The sequence below is a fragment of the Acipenser ruthenus genome, chromosome 21 (genome assembly GCF_902713425.1).
Source record: "Acipenser ruthenus chromosome 21, fAciRut3.2 maternal haplotype, whole genome shotgun sequence".
Taxonomy (NCBI): Eukaryota; Metazoa; Chordata; class Actinopteri; order Acipenseriformes; family Acipenseridae; genus Acipenser; species Acipenser ruthenus.
Window position 1 is genome coordinate 4,802,024 of NC_081209.1, and position 22,272 is coordinate 4,824,295.

The 22,272-nt window shown below is 41.8% G+C and overlaps 1 protein-coding gene across 3 annotated transcripts in view; it reads right to left on the minus strand.

The window, feature by feature from the left end:
- Positions 1-22,272, minus strand: part of LOC117428465 (lysine-specific demethylase 2B-like) — a 48,542-nt gene that overhangs the window by 19,954 nt on the left and 6,316 nt on the right. For all 3 annotated transcript variants that reach the window (XM_058994452.1, XM_058994455.1, XM_058994453.1), the window contains exons 5-12: positions 20,292-20,470; positions 19,816-19,922; positions 16,636-16,729; positions 14,548-14,701; positions 12,116-12,231; positions 9,214-9,340; positions 8,131-8,558; positions 6,622-6,708 (exon numbers count right to left, since the gene is read on the minus strand). In XM_058994452.1, the coding sequence (XP_058850435.1) occupies positions 6,622-6,708; positions 8,131-8,558; positions 9,214-9,340; positions 12,116-12,231; positions 14,548-14,701; positions 16,636-16,729; positions 19,816-19,922; positions 20,292-20,470 (1,292 nt within the window). The remainder of the gene's footprint in view (positions 1-6,621; positions 6,709-8,130; positions 8,559-9,213; positions 9,341-12,115; positions 12,232-14,547; positions 14,702-16,635; positions 16,730-19,815; positions 19,923-20,291; positions 20,471-22,272) is intronic.

The following is a 22,272-nucleotide window of genomic DNA, read 5'->3' on the forward strand; positions in this document are numbered from 1 at the left end:
GAATTACCAGGTTGCCATTGGAAACAAACTGCATGGGAATGCTTACGCAATGCTAGTCTCAATAAGATGAAGAAATGGCTCATTTATTTTCAATAACCAAGTAAGTGGGTCTTGCTGCCCTCAAGGTTGCTTTTGGGTCTCAGTCCTGTCCCTTGGTTTATATCAGGTTTCTCTACAGCCCAGAGCTGCATGCACACAGTATGGAGTAGTAGTCTGTCTATGAGGGAGTGATCATTATAGATGTGTGGTGGAAATAAAATACACTGGGATTCTTTATATAGACAGGCGGTCCCTCTAAGCAGGTTTTGCTGTACATTTATCACACGTGAATCTTTGTCGCCATGACTGGAGTATTCTTCCCGCGTCCTATGACCTTTGAACAAGGCTGTTACTTTCCAGAACAGTACACAAGCCTGTCCTTTTAATCTGAAAACACCTGCCACTCCACACACCATAACCACAACAAACCTTACCCTTGGACCCCTGTTCTAGGAGCGAGGCTATCACAAAGAATCGATCAACAAAAAACAGCTAGTATGGTATCTTTTACACTGGATAAACATGCTGACAATGAGGCAGACTAGCATGTACACACAACAAGCCTTTGTGCATGGACCACAGCCATCCAAACTAGCACCTTAACCACTGTACAAAAAAAAAAGAGCCAGGCTCATTTGCACAAGCATTTAATGAGCTTCTAACCTGGTCTCACCTCCAGGGATCAGAATCTGCAACGGCAGTGGCAGTGGATCTCACCACAACACTGCCCGTTACATCTGTAATCGGATTGAGACCCCACGGCATTGTAAAACCGTAGAAGACACCACGGTGTGAATTCACCCTTCGAGACCGTCGCAGCACCCCATTGCACTCCCTTTCCCTTCCAGCATGTCTCCTGCTGCACGGCTTGCTTCCTGGCTTATCGTAGTTAGAGTCAGGAAATCTGGCACATGACAGCACCCAAGAGCCAGCTGCATCATCTGAAAGGATACATTTAAGATTGCAGGGCACCCCCAAGCTAATGATCTGCCTTTTTTATTTAGCATTCACACCTTTCAATGGTCAGCCATGGCCATCACACAACCTGGAGACAAGAAAGAGAGAGAGAGAGAGAAAGACGAGAGAGGGGACCACCCCATTGTTCCTTGGCTGTTTATCCCCCCCCTCCCCCACCCATACCCATAGCAGCTAGCCTCTGGGTCCAGTAAAAACACACTCCAGTAGCTGCCCTGCTCAAAACAGGGCTGCAAAACAGACAAGCAATGGAATAAAATCCCCTTTCAGTATTATAAAACAGATCTGCCTCACTGGATGAGCTGCGGATTATGTTATAGCTTCAGACAGTGATAATGTAGCGTAGGATACGTAGTAGAAGAAACCAAAATCGTATCAGCATCCCCCCCCCCCCCAAAAAACAAACTAAACACTGTGCCTAACATCAACTGTTCATTTTTTTTATAGGATTGTATTCATGGCAACATGACCGGCTTTCTGAATAAAAAAAAACCTCTTAGGACAAAACTAAACCTTCTGAAAGCAGCGTGTCCACTGGCTTCCATTAGCACCTGCGGTCTTGGCTTGATATGGGGACCACGTTTCATGCATGAACGGCATCTGTAACTATACTCTGTGAGCAGGTGAAACCTGACACAGATGTTCCACAGTAGCGCCTCTGACAACCACAAGGTAGAGTCTGCATACTGTGCGGCGAGAAAGAAAGGAGGTTCAGGCAGCTAAATGATTGATAACTGCACACACACACACCTGTGTACGCTGCAAGATATCTAGTACAGTTACTGATGTATCTATAAACTATTTGAAACAGGCCTTTTCCTTCAATATGGCTTGCGTAGCACTGCGACATTCAAATTAAAATATGTACGAAAAGCATGGGGTGTCTTGCGGACAATACAGGCAAACAGAGTGAAATGACGAATGCTATTTGTGTTCAAACAAAGCTGTGACATGCATGTGCAACCCCTTTGAAAACCCTGTAATCATCCTTTTATTTGATAAGTTCATTTAAATCCCTAACTCTAATTGCGCAAGACAGTGTGTAATATACAGTTTAAAAGCGAATTAGAAAGGGTTTTTACAGTAAATGATTTACTGAGTAATGGAGTGATGATATCCTCATGTTTTAAAGAACGCACACTCCCTCACCACCCTTATAAAGACGTTCCACATGGTAAAAGCACAGCAAAGTGTAATAAACCAGTCAAGCATAGGGAGATACTGTAAATAGCAAGGTATGGTAGGTAAAGCATATTAATAAACATGGCAAACCAGGGTAAATGCAGAGTATAACCATGGAAAAAGCATAGTAAACCGGCAAAAATACCATGGTAAACTTTTATAAGGGAACACACTTTGCTGCCCAATAGAAAGGCCACAGTACTATAGCAGTTACTCATTTCCTCACAAAGCATGTGATGCAGTGCCTTTGTGTGGCCACTGATGTTACTACTACAGCTCAAAAGGGCCACACATGAAAGAAACCCCACCATATCTAGCATTATAGAAATGTAATTTCATAAAGATCTACATGTACACTTCCACCCCACCCAGCCCGCAAACCGAAAAAATAAAACACAATCCTGGGGGAAACGTTTCTTTGTTACACACAGTTCAGTCTAAACTGCCAGGATAGTGAAGCAAACCATGTGGAAAGTCAATAAAACATACATCAAGGGCATAGAAAAGCTGCCTCGTGCTGAAAAAGAAACCAAAACACGTCCTTACTTTTGTTCTAAAAAGCCAGCAGCAGGCAGCTGTGCTGAAGAGCCTAGCCTAGCTGCATTCATTCCACTCGCATTGTTCCACCCCTCCACCCCCCAGCCCTTCCACTCGCTCGCTGCTTTCAAGTCAAGTACGGCAGGAAAAATGCTCTCTGTATGCAGCAGGCTTTTTACCAAAGCAATTAGAAATGCTGGATTCTGACCTGATCCGTTTCTGAGTCATAGTCCTCATCATCTGCACTCAGTGACATGGCCATTTCTTTTTCATTATGGGCCTGGCTTGAAGCAAACTGGCATGGCTGGAAACAGAGAGTGCTGTTGTAATAAGGAGCCTCCCTCGCTGTACTAGAGGAGGCAGTGACACAGCCAGACACAAGGGAGGGGGGGCAGGGAGGCGCATGAATATTCATAGCTAGTCAGGAAGGGGGTGGGGCAGCGTTGGCCAGCCAATTACAGGCTGGGTTACTAGCAAACTGGGGGAGGGATCAGAGAGAGAGAGAGAGAGAGAGAGGGAGAAGGAGAGAGAGGAGAGAGGCACGTGTAGGAAATCATTAAATCTGGCTTCTCAAGAATGACTCCTTAGTAAGAACAGGTCTGTTTGGATTAACCGCTCCAGCTTCCAATCCATTGCTCCTGGATTGATTGCTCTTCTCTGCTCCGGGAGTTACTGCTGCCATCATGTTTAATTTCTCCAGCAAACCATGGGCTGCTCTGTCCCAAGATTGCAACTTACAGGCAGGGTAATAATGCGAAAGCATGTTCAATAAAACAAAACAAAAATAAATATCCCCTTATATATTTTAAATGCCACAATAAATACTGGATGAAGTCTGATATCATTTTCACTCTAGTTTTTTGTATTCCGGTTTGTAAATGCCAGCACTGAGGATCCCTTCCAGTACAACCACCGCCCAACCAAACGTGTCTTTAGATGAGCGAGCGGGTCATAGTGGAGATGATTGTGTCCAATTTCATTGGTTTTATCAGTGTGCTGGTCAGGATTACAGAAAGCAGAGCACATGAGACAAAAAAACACTACTGGAATGACCCACCAGGACCCAGCTATGACCTTTTTTAATTGAACCACATCTTTAAATCCACATTTCACACACCAACAGCTAGTTACAAAAGGAAGGTGCCACCTCTAAAACAAAAGCCCTGATTTACATGCAGCTTTTTTAATCCCCACCAGCTGTGAAGGGTGGTGATGTCAACAGGCATACAACAGATAACATCTCCATAAACCACTTGGACTAAAACAAGGATACAAAAAAAAAAAAAAAAAAAAAAGGTTTCCTCTAAACACTGATCTAACAAAGTCAACCTACAGACATCGATGGCACAGCTTCAGCCCATGCATTCAGACAGATGTTGGGGTTTTCATCATTTCTTTTAGTGTCAGGACCTTGAACGCATTTAAATGGAACCATACATTCTGTTTCTGCACCAAAAACCTTCTCATAAATGTGCCATCAATACAAAGAAACATTAGCAAGCCTTGCTTTACGCATGCACTGTAAAATAGGTTTAAAAGATGGCTGAAATAAAAAGGATACCAAATACAACAGGGCATATTGCCATATATTTTTGTCCATATGGGCTACAATTACAATATAGCATACGATCACCATGGACACCAATACAGAATCGGCATGGGTACAGCTCTCCACCGCACTATCTGGAAATGATAGCTGCTTTATTCAGGGTATTTTTCTAATTAAATTGGGTTTGTCAGGGGAGGCAGACAGGCTTGTTGGAGTTTGTAAGTAAACCTCTTAACATGGTTTGCATTCAAATTCATATTTAACTGGAGGTATAATCGTTAGTGATGCCAAGTGTACAAGAAGTAAAACCTAATCTAGTGTCCAGTTTACATAATCCATCATCCCACGGTACTGTAGAGCTGCTGTGCAGCGTTATTAATGACATCTTAAGACTGTGCACTAATACAGAAATTTGCTGTTTTTAAAGTCATAAGACATTTAAACCCATAGTACCAGTCCATTCTGGTTTGTAATGTTAATTTCTAATATATGTAAAAAAATACAAACTCAAATTTAACTTTCAAAAGAAACAGACAGCACGGAATTTCCTTTTTATTTGGTATTATCTGCATGAACATTTCATCCCTAGGGCTCCAAATAATGTCCACAAACTGGTCGCTTTTATGCCATTGTTACCAGTGATTGCAAACTTAAAAATAATCTGTAAAGTCAATAATTGAACCACAGCGCCCCCTTAGACAAATGTACTCACCCCACCTTAAACCCAACCTCAGCTCAATCCAGAACAACCCAAAACCCAGCTGTTTCCATCCCATCCCTGAGCCACAACGCAATCAATACACTGAAACAACCAAGGGCTATTCAGAGCTGTGTCCATTAACGATGTGCATACAGGCACTCATCAACACACACATTCCCAGTCTGAAGAGCCAGTGCCAGGTCTGTATTGGTGTCCATGGTGCTCACACGCTATAGTGACACTGTGCGAAGGGTGGGTAATTGGGGACCCCCTTTCCCCCATTAATGCTGGATACTTGCATATAACCATCACTTGTCATCTCACCCGATACCCGTTTTCCCATTAAAGCTTACAGGCGTGTTGGGCATCATTTCAAGATTTGATCTTAACATTAGAGCCACTCTAGGTAATTAACTGGTTAGGACTGCTGGCTGTTTGTCTTCCGGACTAACTTTCAATAAAAATCTAAATTAAAACAGAAGCCTTAGTAACTAACACAGAAGCCGTTTTTTATTTTATAAAAAGATCTAGTCAGTAAGTAAACGTAATTATTTCATCAGGATTATCCTCCTCAGCGCTACGCAACCTGCACTCCTCTGTCACTGCAATAAATAAAGCTGTTGCAGAGATCTGCAGCTGGAACAGCAAGTCAATCGCTTTCTCTTACCCCAGCATTTCCAACGGCTTAGTCACAGGTTATCAAGACAGACAGCTAGAACCAGGCATTAGGAAAACACTGCAACCGAAACATGGCTCTCTATTTCTCATTAGAAATAACACAGATACTGGAGGAGTTTGAGCACCGCAATTTATTTTATGACGAATGTGAATTCAAAAGAGGAGGTCACTAATATCGCTAGATACAGCCAACAAATATCTAGGCACGATAGAACGAGATAAGGAAAACTAAAGGAAATAAACATCTCCCCCTTGCAGATGCAATATTATTATTTATTTCTTAGCAGATGCCCTTATCCAGGGCAACTAATTGTTACAAGATATCATTATTTTTACATACAATTACCCATTTATACAGTTGGGTTTTTACTGGAGCAACCTAGGTAAAGTACCTTGCTCAAGTGTACAGCAGCAGTGTCCCCCACCTGGGATTGAACCCACAACCCTCCGGTCAAGAGTCCAGAGCCCTAACCACTACTCCACACTAAATAAAACCTACAGTTAGACTTGTGAATGGTCCGAATATCTTTAACGTAAGACTGCTTTATTAGGAGTTTGATTAGTCTGTGCTGTACAGTTTTACAACGGCATGAACACATTCACTTTTAAATAATGCAAGGTGAACATACAAGACTCCCGTTGCACAGCTGTTTAATTTCATGACTCACTGTGAACTAAACTGGATACACCACAGCCTGTGTCCTCTAGGGCAGTGATTCACAAACCTTTTTTTACCTGAGGCCCACCTGTTCATCTGCATTAGGCACCGCAGCCCACTATTAGCACTTTCGTTATTATATATATATATAAAAAAACACATAGCATGTTTCTCCCACGGCCCGTGGCCCACAGCGCACAGTTTGGGAACCACTGCTCTGGGGTTTATTCAATGGATTGAGGTGCTCTGCAATGGGAGTCTTACCAGCCCCCCCATCCCCGTCACAACTGCAGCGCATTTTACCTTCACTGTCTTCTTGGGCCAGCACACCACAGGCACCCCCGTAATAGCCAGCTTGGGGTCGTCATCTGCGTGCTCCTTCAGAACAACCTGTCAACAAAACACACAAGACGCTTTCACGGACATCGAGAAAACCTGTGAAGAACGGGCTGGAAACACCTTCTCATTACATTGAATGTTTCGAATCGGACGCGGATTCGTCGCACTGCAAGGGATCAATTCAATAAAAATAAATAATTCTGGACTGCTGAAGCCTTCTGGCACTGCTGCAGACCTCTTTTTAATGTATATGCATGTTTGTTGCAGAGCCAAAAAAATGACAAATTTCTATTCCCAAAATACCAATGTGTTAAATTCCACTGAATGTCAACTTTGTTTCTATTTGGCTGCAAACTTAAAAAGCCAGAGCATTGTATCTTGAGACAGTCGGCTGGTGATCTGAGGAAACGACACACACACACACGCACACACACACACACTGTGTTGCAGTGATCTGGAGCAGTCCAGACGACAGCTGTTTGTACAGAACACTTCTATTTTGAGCAAGCTGCATCCCAGGTTTGTAACCAACACTGACGCAAAGTCCAAATATAGCAGTCAGAGGGAGAGAGTAAAGCATGTAGACTTGTGTAAGATACCAAATGGGAACAGTTTGAACTATTTTGGTTGCACTTAAGATCATATAAATAAGTCACACAGAGAGATGGGTGCAAAGATTATTCCTTGTGTATAAACTTGACTTGGTTTTATAGATCATTAATATGAAAACATGCATAAATCACCACTTTACATTTAATATACACACACACGTCTCTCACTACCTTTAGTTCTCTTTGCACAAATGTTGAATGTACACAACTCTCATCATAATGATTTAGCATGGGAGGTGGGTCAGTGTCATTAGTAAATGTAGAGATCTCCTCTAGTAATTGCTTTCAAAACTGGTTAATTCAAGTCATTTTTCAAAATCAGTGGAAATTATTCTCATTAGAACCACATTTCCGGTGTTGAATAAAATGTCATATTCCAGAACAATTATATAACAATAAATGAATGAAATCCCAGCAGTGCTCCTCAATGTTTGCAAATGGAGCTAAAAAAATAAAAAGTAAGCATTGGAAACCATTTCGTATGCAACAATAATAATGATGATTACGTTTGACTGTACAGGAACTGACAAAACCAGCCGTCCTCAGCCATTTGGCTCTCTATGGGGGGGAAAACATAACGAAAATCAAAAACAACAAACACACTTAATTTCCCTGATGATCATTTCTAACTATTCTGAAAAAATTTAATTAGATAAAAAAACACCCCTGAGGGAATCCCTTTTGGGGACGGCAGGATCTCTGTAAGGACCGCTTCATTGCAGAAGTGCCAGCGGATTCTATGCATAGCATTTTTTTTTTGAAAGCTAAACCGTCCCCACTTGATGTGAGGATCATTTGAAGACGACAGACTGTGGTTGAGCATGGGAGTAGCTGAATTGAAAGGTGTACCGGCTCTACTGACCTTCATGTCCTCCAGCAGCACCTGCGGGTCCTCGATCCCCTCAGGGACACACTTCTTGTTCTCCGGCAGGGACTCCAGCTTCTCCACCAGCGCTTTCAGCCCTTTGAGCTCGAACTCCGTCAGGTGGGTCCACTTGTTTGACGCTTCTGAAACGGGGGATCCCGACGGAGTCTTGGGAAAGTCCAGCGGCGTGGTCGACTTGGTGCTGTCGTCCGAGTCGTTTGACAGAGTCCGTTTCAAGTGGCGGCCACCGCCACCCGAGGGTTTGAGTTTCTTGTCTTTGGTCTCTGGGGAGCAGGAGTCGTCCAGCGAGGACCGGACGCTCTTCTCCAGCCCCTCTTCTGTCATCGGGGCGTCGCCCGACTCCTCGTCCATGTCTAGTCGAGAATCCGAAGAGAAGCTCTCTGTGCTCGGTTTCCTCTCTGCATCTTCCAAAATAAATAAATAAATAAAAGGTTTTAAACAAAGTTAATACACTGCATTCTCACCTTCAGTCACGACTTAGTTACTTAGTTTCATTTTGAATTGGATGAAGCCCGCGTCTCCTACTGATGATTCAGTCCCTGTGCAGAAGTATTAACATTCTCCCTGACACAACCTCAAGTCCTACAGTATGTGCAGTAAACGTCAACTAGAGTGTTTTCACAATGTTACATAGAACTGCATGACTGTTGTGAAAAAAAATCCCCATTGATTGTATACAGCACAGCAAGCATGACACTTTGCATGCAGCAGATCTCTTCAAACAATATTACATAAATGGACTAGAAGGCAGGTTATAGACAGTTTAAGAGATATGAACAGCGGGTGAACCAATACAGTCATGGTTTGGTGTACCAAGGTTATGAAAATCAAATATCCTACAGTGATATACAGACATAAGGATGCACCATGGTGTAGTTCCCTTGAATTACAATCCAGTGTTACAACAGTAATGGAATTACATAAGACTTTGATCAAATAAACATTAAAAAACACATTAAAAAAACTGGTTTTATTAACACTAGCACGGTTGCAGAAATCTATCATTCCATGGCCTGGGGATGCATCAATGAAACACTTCCATTATTAGCTCTCGCTTACCAATTAGCATTGAATCCCTCCGGAAGTCCTTGATGAGATGAGAGCGTTTAGTCAAGCAGTACACGTATCTCTCCAAGACATACCAGCACATCTCATAGTAGAAAGGGTAGCGGAATTTGGCATGAACCTGAAACAAATGTTCATTTTCATGTCAGTCACATAATCAGGGTGTCGCAGCTCTGCAATTATCTCGATCCCCGCCCATATTTAATAGGGGTGCGATAAGGATGGTCACATACAGATGGTAGATTTTGCCAGTGTCAGATTAGAGTGACTTTAACCATAAACAGCAGAAACCTTTTCACTGGAAGTCTTAGCAAACCCAGAAACAACAATGCTGTTGAAGAGCAGAAACAGGTATTCCAGGAAAATTACAGCAAGGTGGATGTTTTTTTTTTCTGGAAGAGCAATTTAATAAGAGGTCAGACCCGTTCATGTGACCAGAAATGCAATTACGTTTTTGAAAACTGTAAACAGCTGTTTATTAATATAGCCTGAAACTAATACTCTGTTGTTCAACTAGATGTGATAATATATATCATTACTGCTGCTACATGAACCATTTCCTTTAACTTCCTTAGAAGCACACCCACACACACAGAACAAGACCAGCAACAATGCTTTCAGGGCAACCAAACTATGCACAGCACATCTGTAAACTGAAAGCACAAAATGATCCAATTCTACCAGGCAACTGGGAACAGTTTTCTTGGCTAAACCTACCGTACATATACACACACTGTCAAAATAATCAGTAATGGGGGAACCAAGCAAAGTCACATTTTCAGAGTAAAATTAATTATTTTGAATGATGTAAGATAGAAGGATACATTAGGGACTGGTAAATTGCCACACTTATATTACACCTTGTTATATACAACACTTTTGGCACACCAAGTCAAATAATAATCATATTTCGAGTCAATAAAAGGAACTCTGACTTCCCTAGAGAGCACTGCAGGAAACAATATTTGCAAAAACGTGACTTACAAACAGGACTCCGACTTCACCCCCTCTCCTTCAAAAAGGTTTTCAGCCACATGCCTGGGAATATTAAAGACAATTAACCTCAACATGCTGGCAATCTTATGGAGGGGCACCACTTTGGCTGGTACCAAAGAAATTATATATATATATATATATATATATAAAAAAAAATTAAAATACAAAAAGGCATTCATGCATGCAGTGCTCCCATTTTATCATCTTTTACATTCAATCTGAGTTCACTCCAGTGTAAAGGATTACATTCTATATAGTTTGATATCTGTCACCAACCCCCCATCCCCTTCAGAGTCTGTCGTCCCCCAGTACACAGATCAGTAATCTGAACATCCACAATCCAAACTCATTCCTGGATCCACGATAGCCTTGCCTGTTAAACCTTTTTTTTATAAAAACACATTTACCAGAATCCCTACCTTTCACTGTCCTACTGTGCGCACTCCTCCCTTCAAACATATAAAACGTGTTTGCTCTTAACCAGAAATCACAACGAGCCAGGTGGACACAACCAAACTATAAACCTGCAACCGACCTGCTTGGATTGTGTTTTGCAGTTTGCAGTCAGAATAAGAAAATAGCGATTTTGGGAAGAACAATTGAATGCTTGTTGCCGACGTAACTACATTAGCTGGTTGAAGGAATCCATTTTCTAAAGTGATCAGAGCTGTGGTTGATTGAAGTGAATTTAGATAGCGTGTAAACTGGACCAGCTCTAGACTTGCAGAACAGTATAAATTGGCAAAACAGCGTCTTAATAATAATAATAATAATAATAATAATAATAATAATAATAATAATAATAATAATAATAATAATAATAATAGGTTTTAAAATAATAAAAATACCATCTTGTGTTCCAATATTGTTTTCCACATTTGGAATTGTTCAAATGGAATCAGTCCCTCATATGGTGCATGATGCAATTCTCTTCACCAGTCGCTGGTATCCAGGCACGTGGCACAGTTTAAGTGAGTCTGGATAACCGGCTTGCAGCTCTTTAAAATGCCTATGTTAAATTAATCCAAACCACCATCTACATTATCTGTCTAAAAAGAAAGCCAAGTGACAAACGAGACACAAGTTTTGTTTTTTTGGTGCTGGAAATATAGGAACCAACTTCTGTAATCCTTCCAAAAAACAGCATGTGTGGAAAGCTACTGGCACAGCATGAGTGCAGTGGAGAATACAATCTGTAAGTGACCACCTTCACACACAACACAGATGATAAAACTAGAAGAGCCAGGCATGTCCTGCTACTTACCTTGCATCCCTAGAACAGAGGGATCCAGGCTGACAATTCAGGATGGCTGCTTAGTTCAGTGTCTCATCCAATCTTAAAACTATGGGGGGTTTATAAAGCTGCTTTCTTCCTAAAAGTTGAGTTAACACCAACAGCTAGACTGGCTATTGAATTCAGGTTTATTACTGAAAGCCATATATTCTTATTGCTGTTTGTATTAAGTGCAACGTGATTGGCTTTAGATTTAGATTTCCCTCTTGTATGCCTTGTAATACTGCTCTTTCTTAAAAGGGACCTTATTACGGGTATTTTAATCCCTAGAAATCAGAGCGAGACATCTATAAAAAAAAATTAAAAAGGTTTTAAAATCAGTACTGTAAATGTGCTATGTATTGTTTTGTTTGCACAAGTAATGGTTTTCACATGCATTCTAGATATGTTCAAACCTGGCACAATACAACATGCTGGAATAGACACGCTGCGATGAAGCATCCCATGTTTAATCATGCACATTACTTTCCATTTAACAACAATGACATTTACGTTTCTCGATTGTGAAAGGATGTCTTAGGTGCGCGTTCCTCTTCAACGTGCATTCTCAAACTAAATAAACAAACACTGTACAACTTGTAGAAGTGTTGCTAATAAAACACTTACCTTTGTCCTGTTTTCGATCTCATAGATGGTCAGCTGCATGGGAATGTTAAAGCTATGCAGAATGTTGCCTCCAAACACCAAAGTGTCCTCCAGAGTGTAGACTGCATGGATCCATCCTGCAACCAGACCTCAGCATAAACCTTCACACGCCAATCAACGACAGGCAAAACTAGAAGGTACTACTATCAGAAGATCCACGTCGGTTCTGCAAAACCAGAACCAAACCTCTACATGATAAAATCCAGGGTCTCTCCAGCACGCTTGGGTTGCAATCCCCAACCAGTTTTCTAATGGGTGATAAAATCCATGCATTACGAAAACTTTATTATCCAAAAAACAAAAAGAATAAAAATGCAGTCTCTTAATAAAAGCTTTCAAAACGTCCATGTGCATATGAATTCACAGAAATATATTATTTGCATTGAGAAAACATTGCATTGAGAGGCAAGAAGCAAAAAAATAAAAATGCAAACTTTTAAATACAACTCGAATAATAGAACATAATATTCCAAATAGGGCCCCATGGCGATTAAAATCATTCAATACATGATTCACTAAGGCTTGCAAAATAAAACCCACGGCAATCAATACATTGATGAATTGTTGTTTCTCATATTGAAACATCAGTGCGTGAAATTGCAGGCTGCTTTTCAAATCACATTACCAGTGAATCGGATTTTCAATTAAGTTGTCCCAGTAATGGACATTTTCTTAGCCTGTCGCCCTGGGTAAAAAAAAATAAAAAAATAAAATCTAATCCTGAAGGTAGACTCAACAAGAGAAAAGGGCTGAACAGCTGTCCCAGAGATAGTAGAATCTCATTTAATTTCAGTTCAATAAACGGGACGCTAGGCTGCGAGAGAGAGAGAGGGGTCAGCGGATTGTGAAAGTCAGCACATTTCTATTTCACCTGTAGTAATGCAATCATGTCCTGGAAGAGGGCAAAGGAGGAGATGCTGAGATCGAAGATACCAAATCATACCTCATCATCTCTCTCCAACGAGCTGCTGTTTAGTATTCAGTACTGCTCCCCTACACATACTGAATGAGACACCTTGAAGAAGAACGCTCACTAATCTTTAACCTTCTGTACTGTGTATTGTCACCATGTCGTGTTTCCCAAACAGACTGCATTACACGATTCTTGTGGTAGGAATATATAACCATGCTTGACTTAACATATTTTAGCAGGACAGAGCCACTGAGATTCAACATCTTGTTTACACGGCCTGCCCCTTGACCCTGGGATTGAGCAATGAAGCCTCTGTTTTATTTATTTATTTTTAAACATTTAGCCAGTTGACCTGCACTGAAATTGTTCCATGGCACACCAGGGTTGAACGTCTTCAAATCATTAGTTAATTATTCTCCAATTCTCCCATGGTAATTGGACGTTTTCTCAGACACCACAGGAGATACTATGTGAAAATGCCAAATGAGCTTCTTGTATTCCCACAGTACATCAGGAGGCTTGTGCTTACTGAATAACTGCTTGTTGAGAGTGTGCCTGCTGGGAGTCAGGCCAGGGGAGCGAAACAGAGGAAAGCTTGGTTTCAACTGAAACGGCGCAGTCAACATCAGGGGTAGTAACCAGCTGAAGCAGGGGCAGGTCGGGGAGTCGCACAGAACTTCCCACTGATTAAACTCAGCAATGAAGGTGCAGAGTCTCATCCACCAGGGGCGAGTTCAGCACGGGTCACAATACGATTGATGCACCTCTTGTAAAAATATATTTAAACCAATAACGCCCACTGTTGCAACAATGCTTTGAAACCTCCGTAGCACACCGCTTGCAAACAAGCCTCGAATGTCCTGCTGTGTAGGCGATAACGACTTCAGAGGGACATCTAAAAAGCCTGCATAGATCTTGGGTACTAGTCATGGAGAGACAGTTTAATGGAAAGGCGCTCACTGATAAACACAGCTGGTCCAAGTTTGTATCAATCAAAAAGGCGCATTGCGGTGGATTAAAGTAATACGCACCAGGGACGTACCAGGAAAGTAACTAACTCACTTTGCAGCTCCAGAGATTAGAGGCAGGAAGGATCCAAACTCCCAGTGACAGCTGGTGCTCAAGTGATGTGGTCTGGCTTCTGCATCACTCAGGGAGGAACAGAGGAATTCTACACCTTGCATGCACAACGGCTGATTGCTTTGTCCAGTGCAATACAATGGTCTCGTCAGGTAATGTAATCTACTTGTTGTAAACAATACAGTGTGTTCTGTAACCCTTCAATACCAGGATGGAAATAAGATGCCTATTGCATAGCAGTTTCACCCATTACAGGTTTTACTACGAGCTTGATTAGCCACAGAGTATAGGAAACAAGCTCAAGTGTGTCTCATTAAAAACTCAGAGTAAAACCAGGAACGGATCAAACTGCTATGCAATGGGACTCTAATTGTCATCCCTGAATACCAAGTTATGTTACCTGATGGGATGAAGAACGTGTATCCTTGCTTCAGTTCAATCCTCTCGCACCCATCGACTCGGTCTCCCAGAAACACATCGCTCTGCTTCCCGGACAGGACCCACTCCTCGTACAGCTCCAAATTATGAGGCGTTGGAGGAATTAACCAGAACACCTGCATGCAGGGAGATACACATTTGAAGGGGGGCATGCAGCCTCTGTATCTCCCAGATTGTGTGCTAAAGAACGTCCTTTGCAAGAAACCTGACATGTTATTTATTTTAATATATAAGACTTGTAGGACTCAAGTCCGGGCCTACGACTCGAGTCACGTGCATTTCCAAAACTGCATTCTTGAAAAATACATAACTTTATTTTGCTCCCTGAATCTCTGGAACATAATTTGTCTGCACTGAAAACAATAGAGCATTGGTCACCTTATTAATTTTGAGTTTACTGAAAACAAAAATGAATGAAAAAAGAATAAATCATATCAATTATAATCATACTTTTAGAGCTTCTTAATTCATATCAGAAAGTCGCTGTGTGATTAAATATTCTGTGCTTTGCTTGCACGTCTCCACTCGATCCCAGCGTTCTTCCCCAAGGAACGACGACAGAATAACTTAATACCACTTAATTGACCAAAATGAAAATAATTTACTATGGATGCGGGAAAAACACATTAACAATACGCTGAGCAGCGTCAACCTAGAAATCTGTCTGTGTGAACTTCATGTTTTAATTCCATTATGAACCTACACAAAGGGGAAATACATAAACAGAATATGTTTTTGCGTAAAAGAGAAAAGATAAATACATGATCTGAAATCAAATGAACTGAGCCACAATCTCGTAAATGCATCACTGTATTACAGACTTAATAAAAGTGCAAATGCAATGAAAGTGAAACGTAACGTTTCTGTTTTGCAAAACAAACGACACAAACAATACTAAAATTTACTATTTAAGAACACAGTATATATACAGTTCCAGCAATGTCTAAATCAGATTGGAAGATTTGACCTGAATTGAAATCAAAAGTAGATGCTATAGTCATAAAAAAAAAAAAAAAAAAAATAAATAAATAAATAAATAAATAATAAAAAGCACCTATTTTACAAATAGGTGTACATTTTGTAAAATGTTCTTGCTCTCACAAATAGCACCAAATTGTGAAAAATAAATAAAATAAACCACAATCAAATGTCAAAATTTCCCTTTGCTACTACAGTGTAAAAGGCACAGCTCTAGAGAAGAGGACTGCCCTAGTGCCTGCTTTCCTACCCAGCACATGTTGCAGCATTGACAGGTCCAGTTCTGTACTCTGGATATCAGTTTGTACTGCCTGCCAGTGCCCTGCTCGAGGCAGAGTGTTACATAATCCACTGCCGCTATCCCTAACGACTTGTTTGCACACAGCTGGATCTGGCCTGCTGGACTCTCAGGTCAGTGCATGCAGAGGAAAGCCTCGTAACTACACCTAACATCACTGCCTGACGCTGGGAGAGTATCTCACTGCTGCCTTTGGTATCTGAAGGGAAAGCAACAGTGAATAGAGGAAGCCAGAGCACTAGAGAGAAATGGTGGAACTTACAGGAAGTGGAGACTGCTTCCAACGAGCCCAAAATAAATAAATCACAAGTACAGCGGTGTCTGTGTGACACCCGTTAGTTCCCTGAAATGCAGACTAGTGTGTTAACACTGAAAAAGCAGACTGGAGACTATTTGGTGTAACACAGTTCTTGTTTGTTTTGTTTTTTATTTTATGCCATTACTATTTCTATAGAGCCAGCTGCCATGTTTTATACTGCAGGCATGTTTGCCAACGCAGGAAAACGCTGACATTTCTACTGCTTAATTAACATTGCAAAACTGTGGTAAAAGCGAACACACAAAAACACCTTTTTAATGTATATTATATAGTACATGGATTTTTAAAATCGGAAGAATAATCTGGTGATAAAAAACACTATCTAATCTTACAAGCCACATAACCTTTAAAAATATAATATTAATAATAATAATAATAATAATAATAATAATAATAATAATAATAATAATAATAATAATAATAATAATGATGTTCTCTGCTCTTTCAGTGCTTACCTTCCCTCCCCTGTGAATGTGGTACCACACAGATGTGCCCCCGAAATCAATGTGAAAGTCAGTGTAGCAGCCCTTCACACTCATCAAGCAGTACCTGCAAGGGGAACGGAGTGACCTGCAATTAATTAAACAAACTGAACAGATCCCCCGAAAGAAAGTGAATGATGCCCTTTTTCCTGCTTCCACACCATTAGCTCTACGATCCCCTCACTACAGTGGAGCAGCTCATCTGCACAGCTCATGAAGCGAACACCTTCCGACATCTGGAATCCACACTTCCGTAAGCAGTCAAATGTAATCTTAAGAAAACAAAAACGCACACGACATAAAAGGAATGCTTGGATGCATCCATCATCTAGATCTGACACTACCCTACGGTAAATCTCATACACATCACTATTTTTTGTATTTTATTATAACAGCAGCAGTAGCCTTTTCAACAGGCATTACATGCTGATAACAGACCTTGTCTTTTGTTGCCACCCAGGCAAGGCTAAGATCCTAATGGTCACAACATGCCGTATCCAGGGCTGGTGGGAACCAGCTCTTTTACCAAACCACATGCACAAAGGATTGTACTGCCGCTGGTCAGGATGTGCACAGGCTGGCACTACAGACTGGAGGCAGGTACAGATAGAGACTGCAATAACAGAGCGACAGCACGGACACCAGCGGAGCTGCAGTGAGGACCTGTGGACAGGCAAACAACCTAAAAGCAGGGCAAACCCTGACCTTGGGGGAACGAAACTCAATCTCTGTGCAGAGATTATAATGCCCATTAAAAAAATAATAATATTAATACAACAAAAAATATAATTAAAGGACACTGTATATTGGTTGTTATATTTAAAACACACAACAGCAGCATATAAGGTACTGTAGGAATGCACTGAGCCAAAGCGTAAATACACAGTAATAACCAGGGATATATCCCATTACGCACGTACACAGCAATGAGAAACCTAAGCTGGTCTAGCTGTGCAGAGTCTATTCAGTACACCTGCCTGTGCCAAGGCAACATTCCACGCATTCACATCAGCTACACACACAAATTACACAATACAAGCAGCTGCAAAGGCAGAAAGCCCTGAAATCACGCAGAATTACTGATCCTAACAGACAACAGCAGTGACCCCCAATCCCCCCCACCCTTGAGATTTTTAACCCACCCGCTTCTCTTTTCCTCCTTTCATCATCACATCTCAGGGGTCACGGGCCATTTCCAATCATCATCATCATCATCCTCGGACAGGAAAGGCTAGTTTTTATTTTCTCCCTGCCTCCTTCTCTTCTGAGGATCTTCATTTAGGCTTGCAATGAAAGTGGTACAGTGTGCAGGCTACGCTCGTTATAGCCTTCAGCTGATAGGCTAAGGAGGATCATACCAAGGGGCTGCAGCAGCCTGCAAATCGCTGCCTAGCAACCAGCCTGAGCAGAGGAGGAGGAGGAGGAGATAGACAGAATGATACGCATTGCTGCTGTCAGAGGAGAGAGAGAGCGAGAGAGAGAGAGAGAACCAACCCTGGATTGCAGAGTCCCTAACAATATATTTCTTCACAATTCCACACTCCCTTGTTTGTAGTTTTGTGTTGTCTATTTTTCAACATGAAAAGCTAGGGTAAAAACACAAGAGATTCAGAGCAGTAACAGAAGAGTTATAACATAACCACTAGCAGACACTTTTGTGTAAATGGCAAATAGCTTGCCCCTTGCGAGACAGGTTCATTTGTTATGCGAATGCCTTCCCCAGCAGGTATTCTGAAATACATTAAAGCTTTACAGGTCTCATAGGAAAGTTATTTTTTTAAAACTGTATTAAAATGTATGTATGTATGTATGTATGCATGTATGCATGTATCAATTTACATTTCAAATTTGATGGACGATGGCTGGATTAATATAGGAGTTAAAGAACAGCTGTATTTCAATCCAGGACGGTTTAGATCATTAAAGCAGAGCCCAAAGTCAATGTTCCCCTTCTCAAGTCCAATAGACTTGGCCTTGAGAAGGAAGGCAATAAACTGTTAGGCTGTGGAAAAGGAGAATATTGAAGAATTGGCACTGTATGTGTACTGCGTGATAAGCCACTACTTGCACCTCATGGGATTTCAGTCGGACACGAACGCATGAAAAAAATGTGTGTGTGCCCGCCTTTCACTTTCACAGGGTCTGGTAGTGATGAAACGAATGTATCCTTTAGGCTGATGGATGCCGCCCACTCATTTTCAGTAATGAACGGTTCTGGAATCTTCGGCTAGTGTGAAGAGGAAGGGGTTAACAGCTCACAGAAAGGTACAACCCCAGGATCCTGATTGGACAGCTAGCTCGGAGTTGATCTTCAATGACCTTTGCTTTCCAACGCTGCCTTAGCTCCCTCCCTGACTCTCCCTCCCCATGGCTAGATAGGATCATTTGATCCCCTTGCACACCAGTTATGCCAGTCAGCAAAATCATTCTTGCAAAGATTAGCAATACGTATATATATGCTGCAGTAAAGCTGGGCTTTTCATGGGAGTATTCAATAATATATCTGCTGTAAACCTACCAAACAAAACCAAAGACCTGCATTATGGAATGCTTAAAGACACCTCACATCCACATTCAGCTCAGCATAGTTTTTTCACTCTAAATCTAGAAATTTCACATCACCATAGAAACTAATAAGGATGACCTCAGTCTCTATGGACGCCCAATACAGTAAATCAGTTAATTACTGCATAATTACACAATATATTAGGTCACCAAAATATTATTTTCCGTTCCCAGTCACATTTCACCAGCTTTAATATTTTTAAATAGCAAAACCTCATGTAGTAAGTCTGAGCCAATCCCAGACCACCGCTTGTTTGGTAACAGAGAGCGGTTTCTTTGATATTAGATATGATGCAAGTTCACAAGCGGCCAACTCCTGTCTGCTGTTTAATCCCCAAGGCAAGGAGGGTTCACCATCGGGGTGCTCCCTTCTAACCTACAGGCAAGGAGGGTTCACCATCGGGGTGCTCCCTTCTAACCTACAGGCCAGGAGGGTTCACCATCAGGGTGCTCCCTTCTAACCTACAGGCAAGGAGGGTTCACCATCGGGGTGCTCCCTTCTAACCTACAGGCAAGGAGGGGGTTCCACTGGGGTTGTCACTTCTCTCTGACTCACTCACTGCTATGAATGAAACACAAAACACTTACTTTTGAACTTTGGGGTACTTCATCTCTGAAATGGCATTAGTGGCTTCAATCTGTTTCTCCTTTAAGTGCTGTGGCCACATATTGTCCACCCAGTCGACCAAATCAACCTGAAACGTTAACAGCATTTACGAGTGAATTATTATTATTATTATTATTATTATTATTATTATTATTATTATTTTTATTACAGCATTGTTACACTGGCTGTAGGTGAAATGAGTTCTCATTAGTTCCAGGGGTGGACAGCAAGCAAGCTGCTCAAATTCTCCTCTATTAAATGGACTCCCTCCACACTGTTGGTGGTGCTTTCAGAATGAGTTATTTTAATACCAAACTGTATTAATATAAATCAACCCTGGCTTGCAAAACAATCAAATAAAAAGGTAATGGCGCAAGTAAATCTGTTACAGTTTCACGCACACAAGCCCCCTGTTCCCATCCCCTCTGTCAGTGCTGTGAAGGAGAACGTGGCTTACCACAATGGGCCGCTTGATCAGGTTCTCCAGTTTAGTGTGGCTGAACTCCAGGCTGATGACATTGAAGAGCCGGTCTCTCTCAGCCTCGGGGGTCTCGTAATATCTGACAAACTGCGCCATGCTCATCTCCGTCCCCTTCTGGGTGCTGACGTCCATCACGTCCACCGCTCGACGGCTTCCTGCAACAAGATCAAGCTGTGTCTCTGCTCATGAACCTCAGCTGGAGCACCTGTCCGGCAGCGACGCACACACATCCCTCAGATCCGAGCACAGCCCTGCCACTGTTCAATCAGGACCATCATTCACAGTGAAATGAAGTGCTTATCTTCCTGGTATTACTCCAAGGGAGAAACTTGGTATGGATATGAAATATCAGAGACTGTAACGAATATGTTCTTTCTTCTTATTTAATTCACATTGTACATCTGGTTTAAGTCAGTCCTAAGGCACGATAACCAAGCATGAACAAGAATCATACAATAGTTAAGATAATATTGACTCTGTAATAACAAGTGGTATTGGTGGATTGGTATTTCTTATAAGAGTTTACTGTAAATCCACAAGGGGGCAATAGAGTGACATTAAATGAAGCAGAGGGAAGAGGATTCAAACAGGATGTGTGTGTGTGGCGGGGGTGGGGGGGGGGGTGACACTGCAACTTTCATGGAGCAAAATGTAACAGTTTTAGACAAAGACTTTGGAAACAAACAAACAAACAAAAAATATCGAGAAATGTACTCCAAAGTGTCCTCCTTCATTAGTACACCCTGTACCAGACACCAGTGCTCTTTGAATTTCCACAGCCACCTCTGTTCAAAGAGATTCCTGAGGCACTCTCTACACTAGCTGCTGTCATTTCCACTGCCAGGTCTCCCGGGCACATCAACAATTCCTCTGGTCTGGTACGGACTGGCCTCAGCTGTTCATCTCCAGTTACTGGCTTCACAGAGCAGTTTGAAGTGTCCTTGTCCGATCACAGCGATAAATAGATTCCATTTTTACGAAGACACAGACTTTCATGAACGCTAGAATGCCTCTCCACAAACTGATCTTCCAGGCAGCACATTCACAGAGCGACCTGCAGCGGTGTGCGGTTCTGTCTGGTCCTGACAAACATTTGCAAAAATGTCATTCAGATGGTTTCACAAACCCGGATGAGCAATGATCTGGGTGTAGCTTCTCCTACCGTGCAGAAATGGATTGGATTTCTTTTTTAAACCATCTCCCGAGCACAGTTTAAACAAACAGTCAGCCAACAGCCCTGACGTCCATGCATGTGTTAGACATCACGTGCACTCCCACACCTGAACGAAGACAGAACTATGGAACTGAACCAACACGTTGAATGGAGAGAAAACCCAACCCATTGCTTGGTAGAACTTTCAAAACAGGAACAGTCCGCTTTTTGCAGAACACTCTAAAACTGCCCAAGAACTTTAACAATTTCTAACACACAGAATGTGATTTCATACTTATGTCATGTAGTACTAAAGCAGCACCAACTAAAGCAGACTGTGGACAGTATCCCTTTAACACAACAAAAATTAAAAAAATAAACTTAAACCAAGAACCTTGGTTGTATATACTGTATATATATACATAACCTGGTAGTGTGCCAGATACTCTGCAGTGGTGCTTTGGCATGGGGCTGACCTGTGATCTGTGCGGAGGGGGCTGTCCCCCCGGGAATGCTGGGTGTGTGGGAGAGTTGACAGGTGTGCACACTCTGTGAGCATGCAAGGAGGAAGCCGAGACACAGCAGAGAAAACTAAAGAAGCAACTTCACATGATCTCTAAGCAGACAGCTGTTAGGAACAAGGGAAATGACATTGCTCGATGTGGGAGAAGCACAGTAAAACCATGGTAAAGCATGGGAAAACGCTACCATAAGCATGGGGAAATCATGTTAAATTCAAGAAATGCAATGTTTAGTAAAGCCGTTTAGAGTCTATTACAGGTAATGAATAACATGGCTTAACTG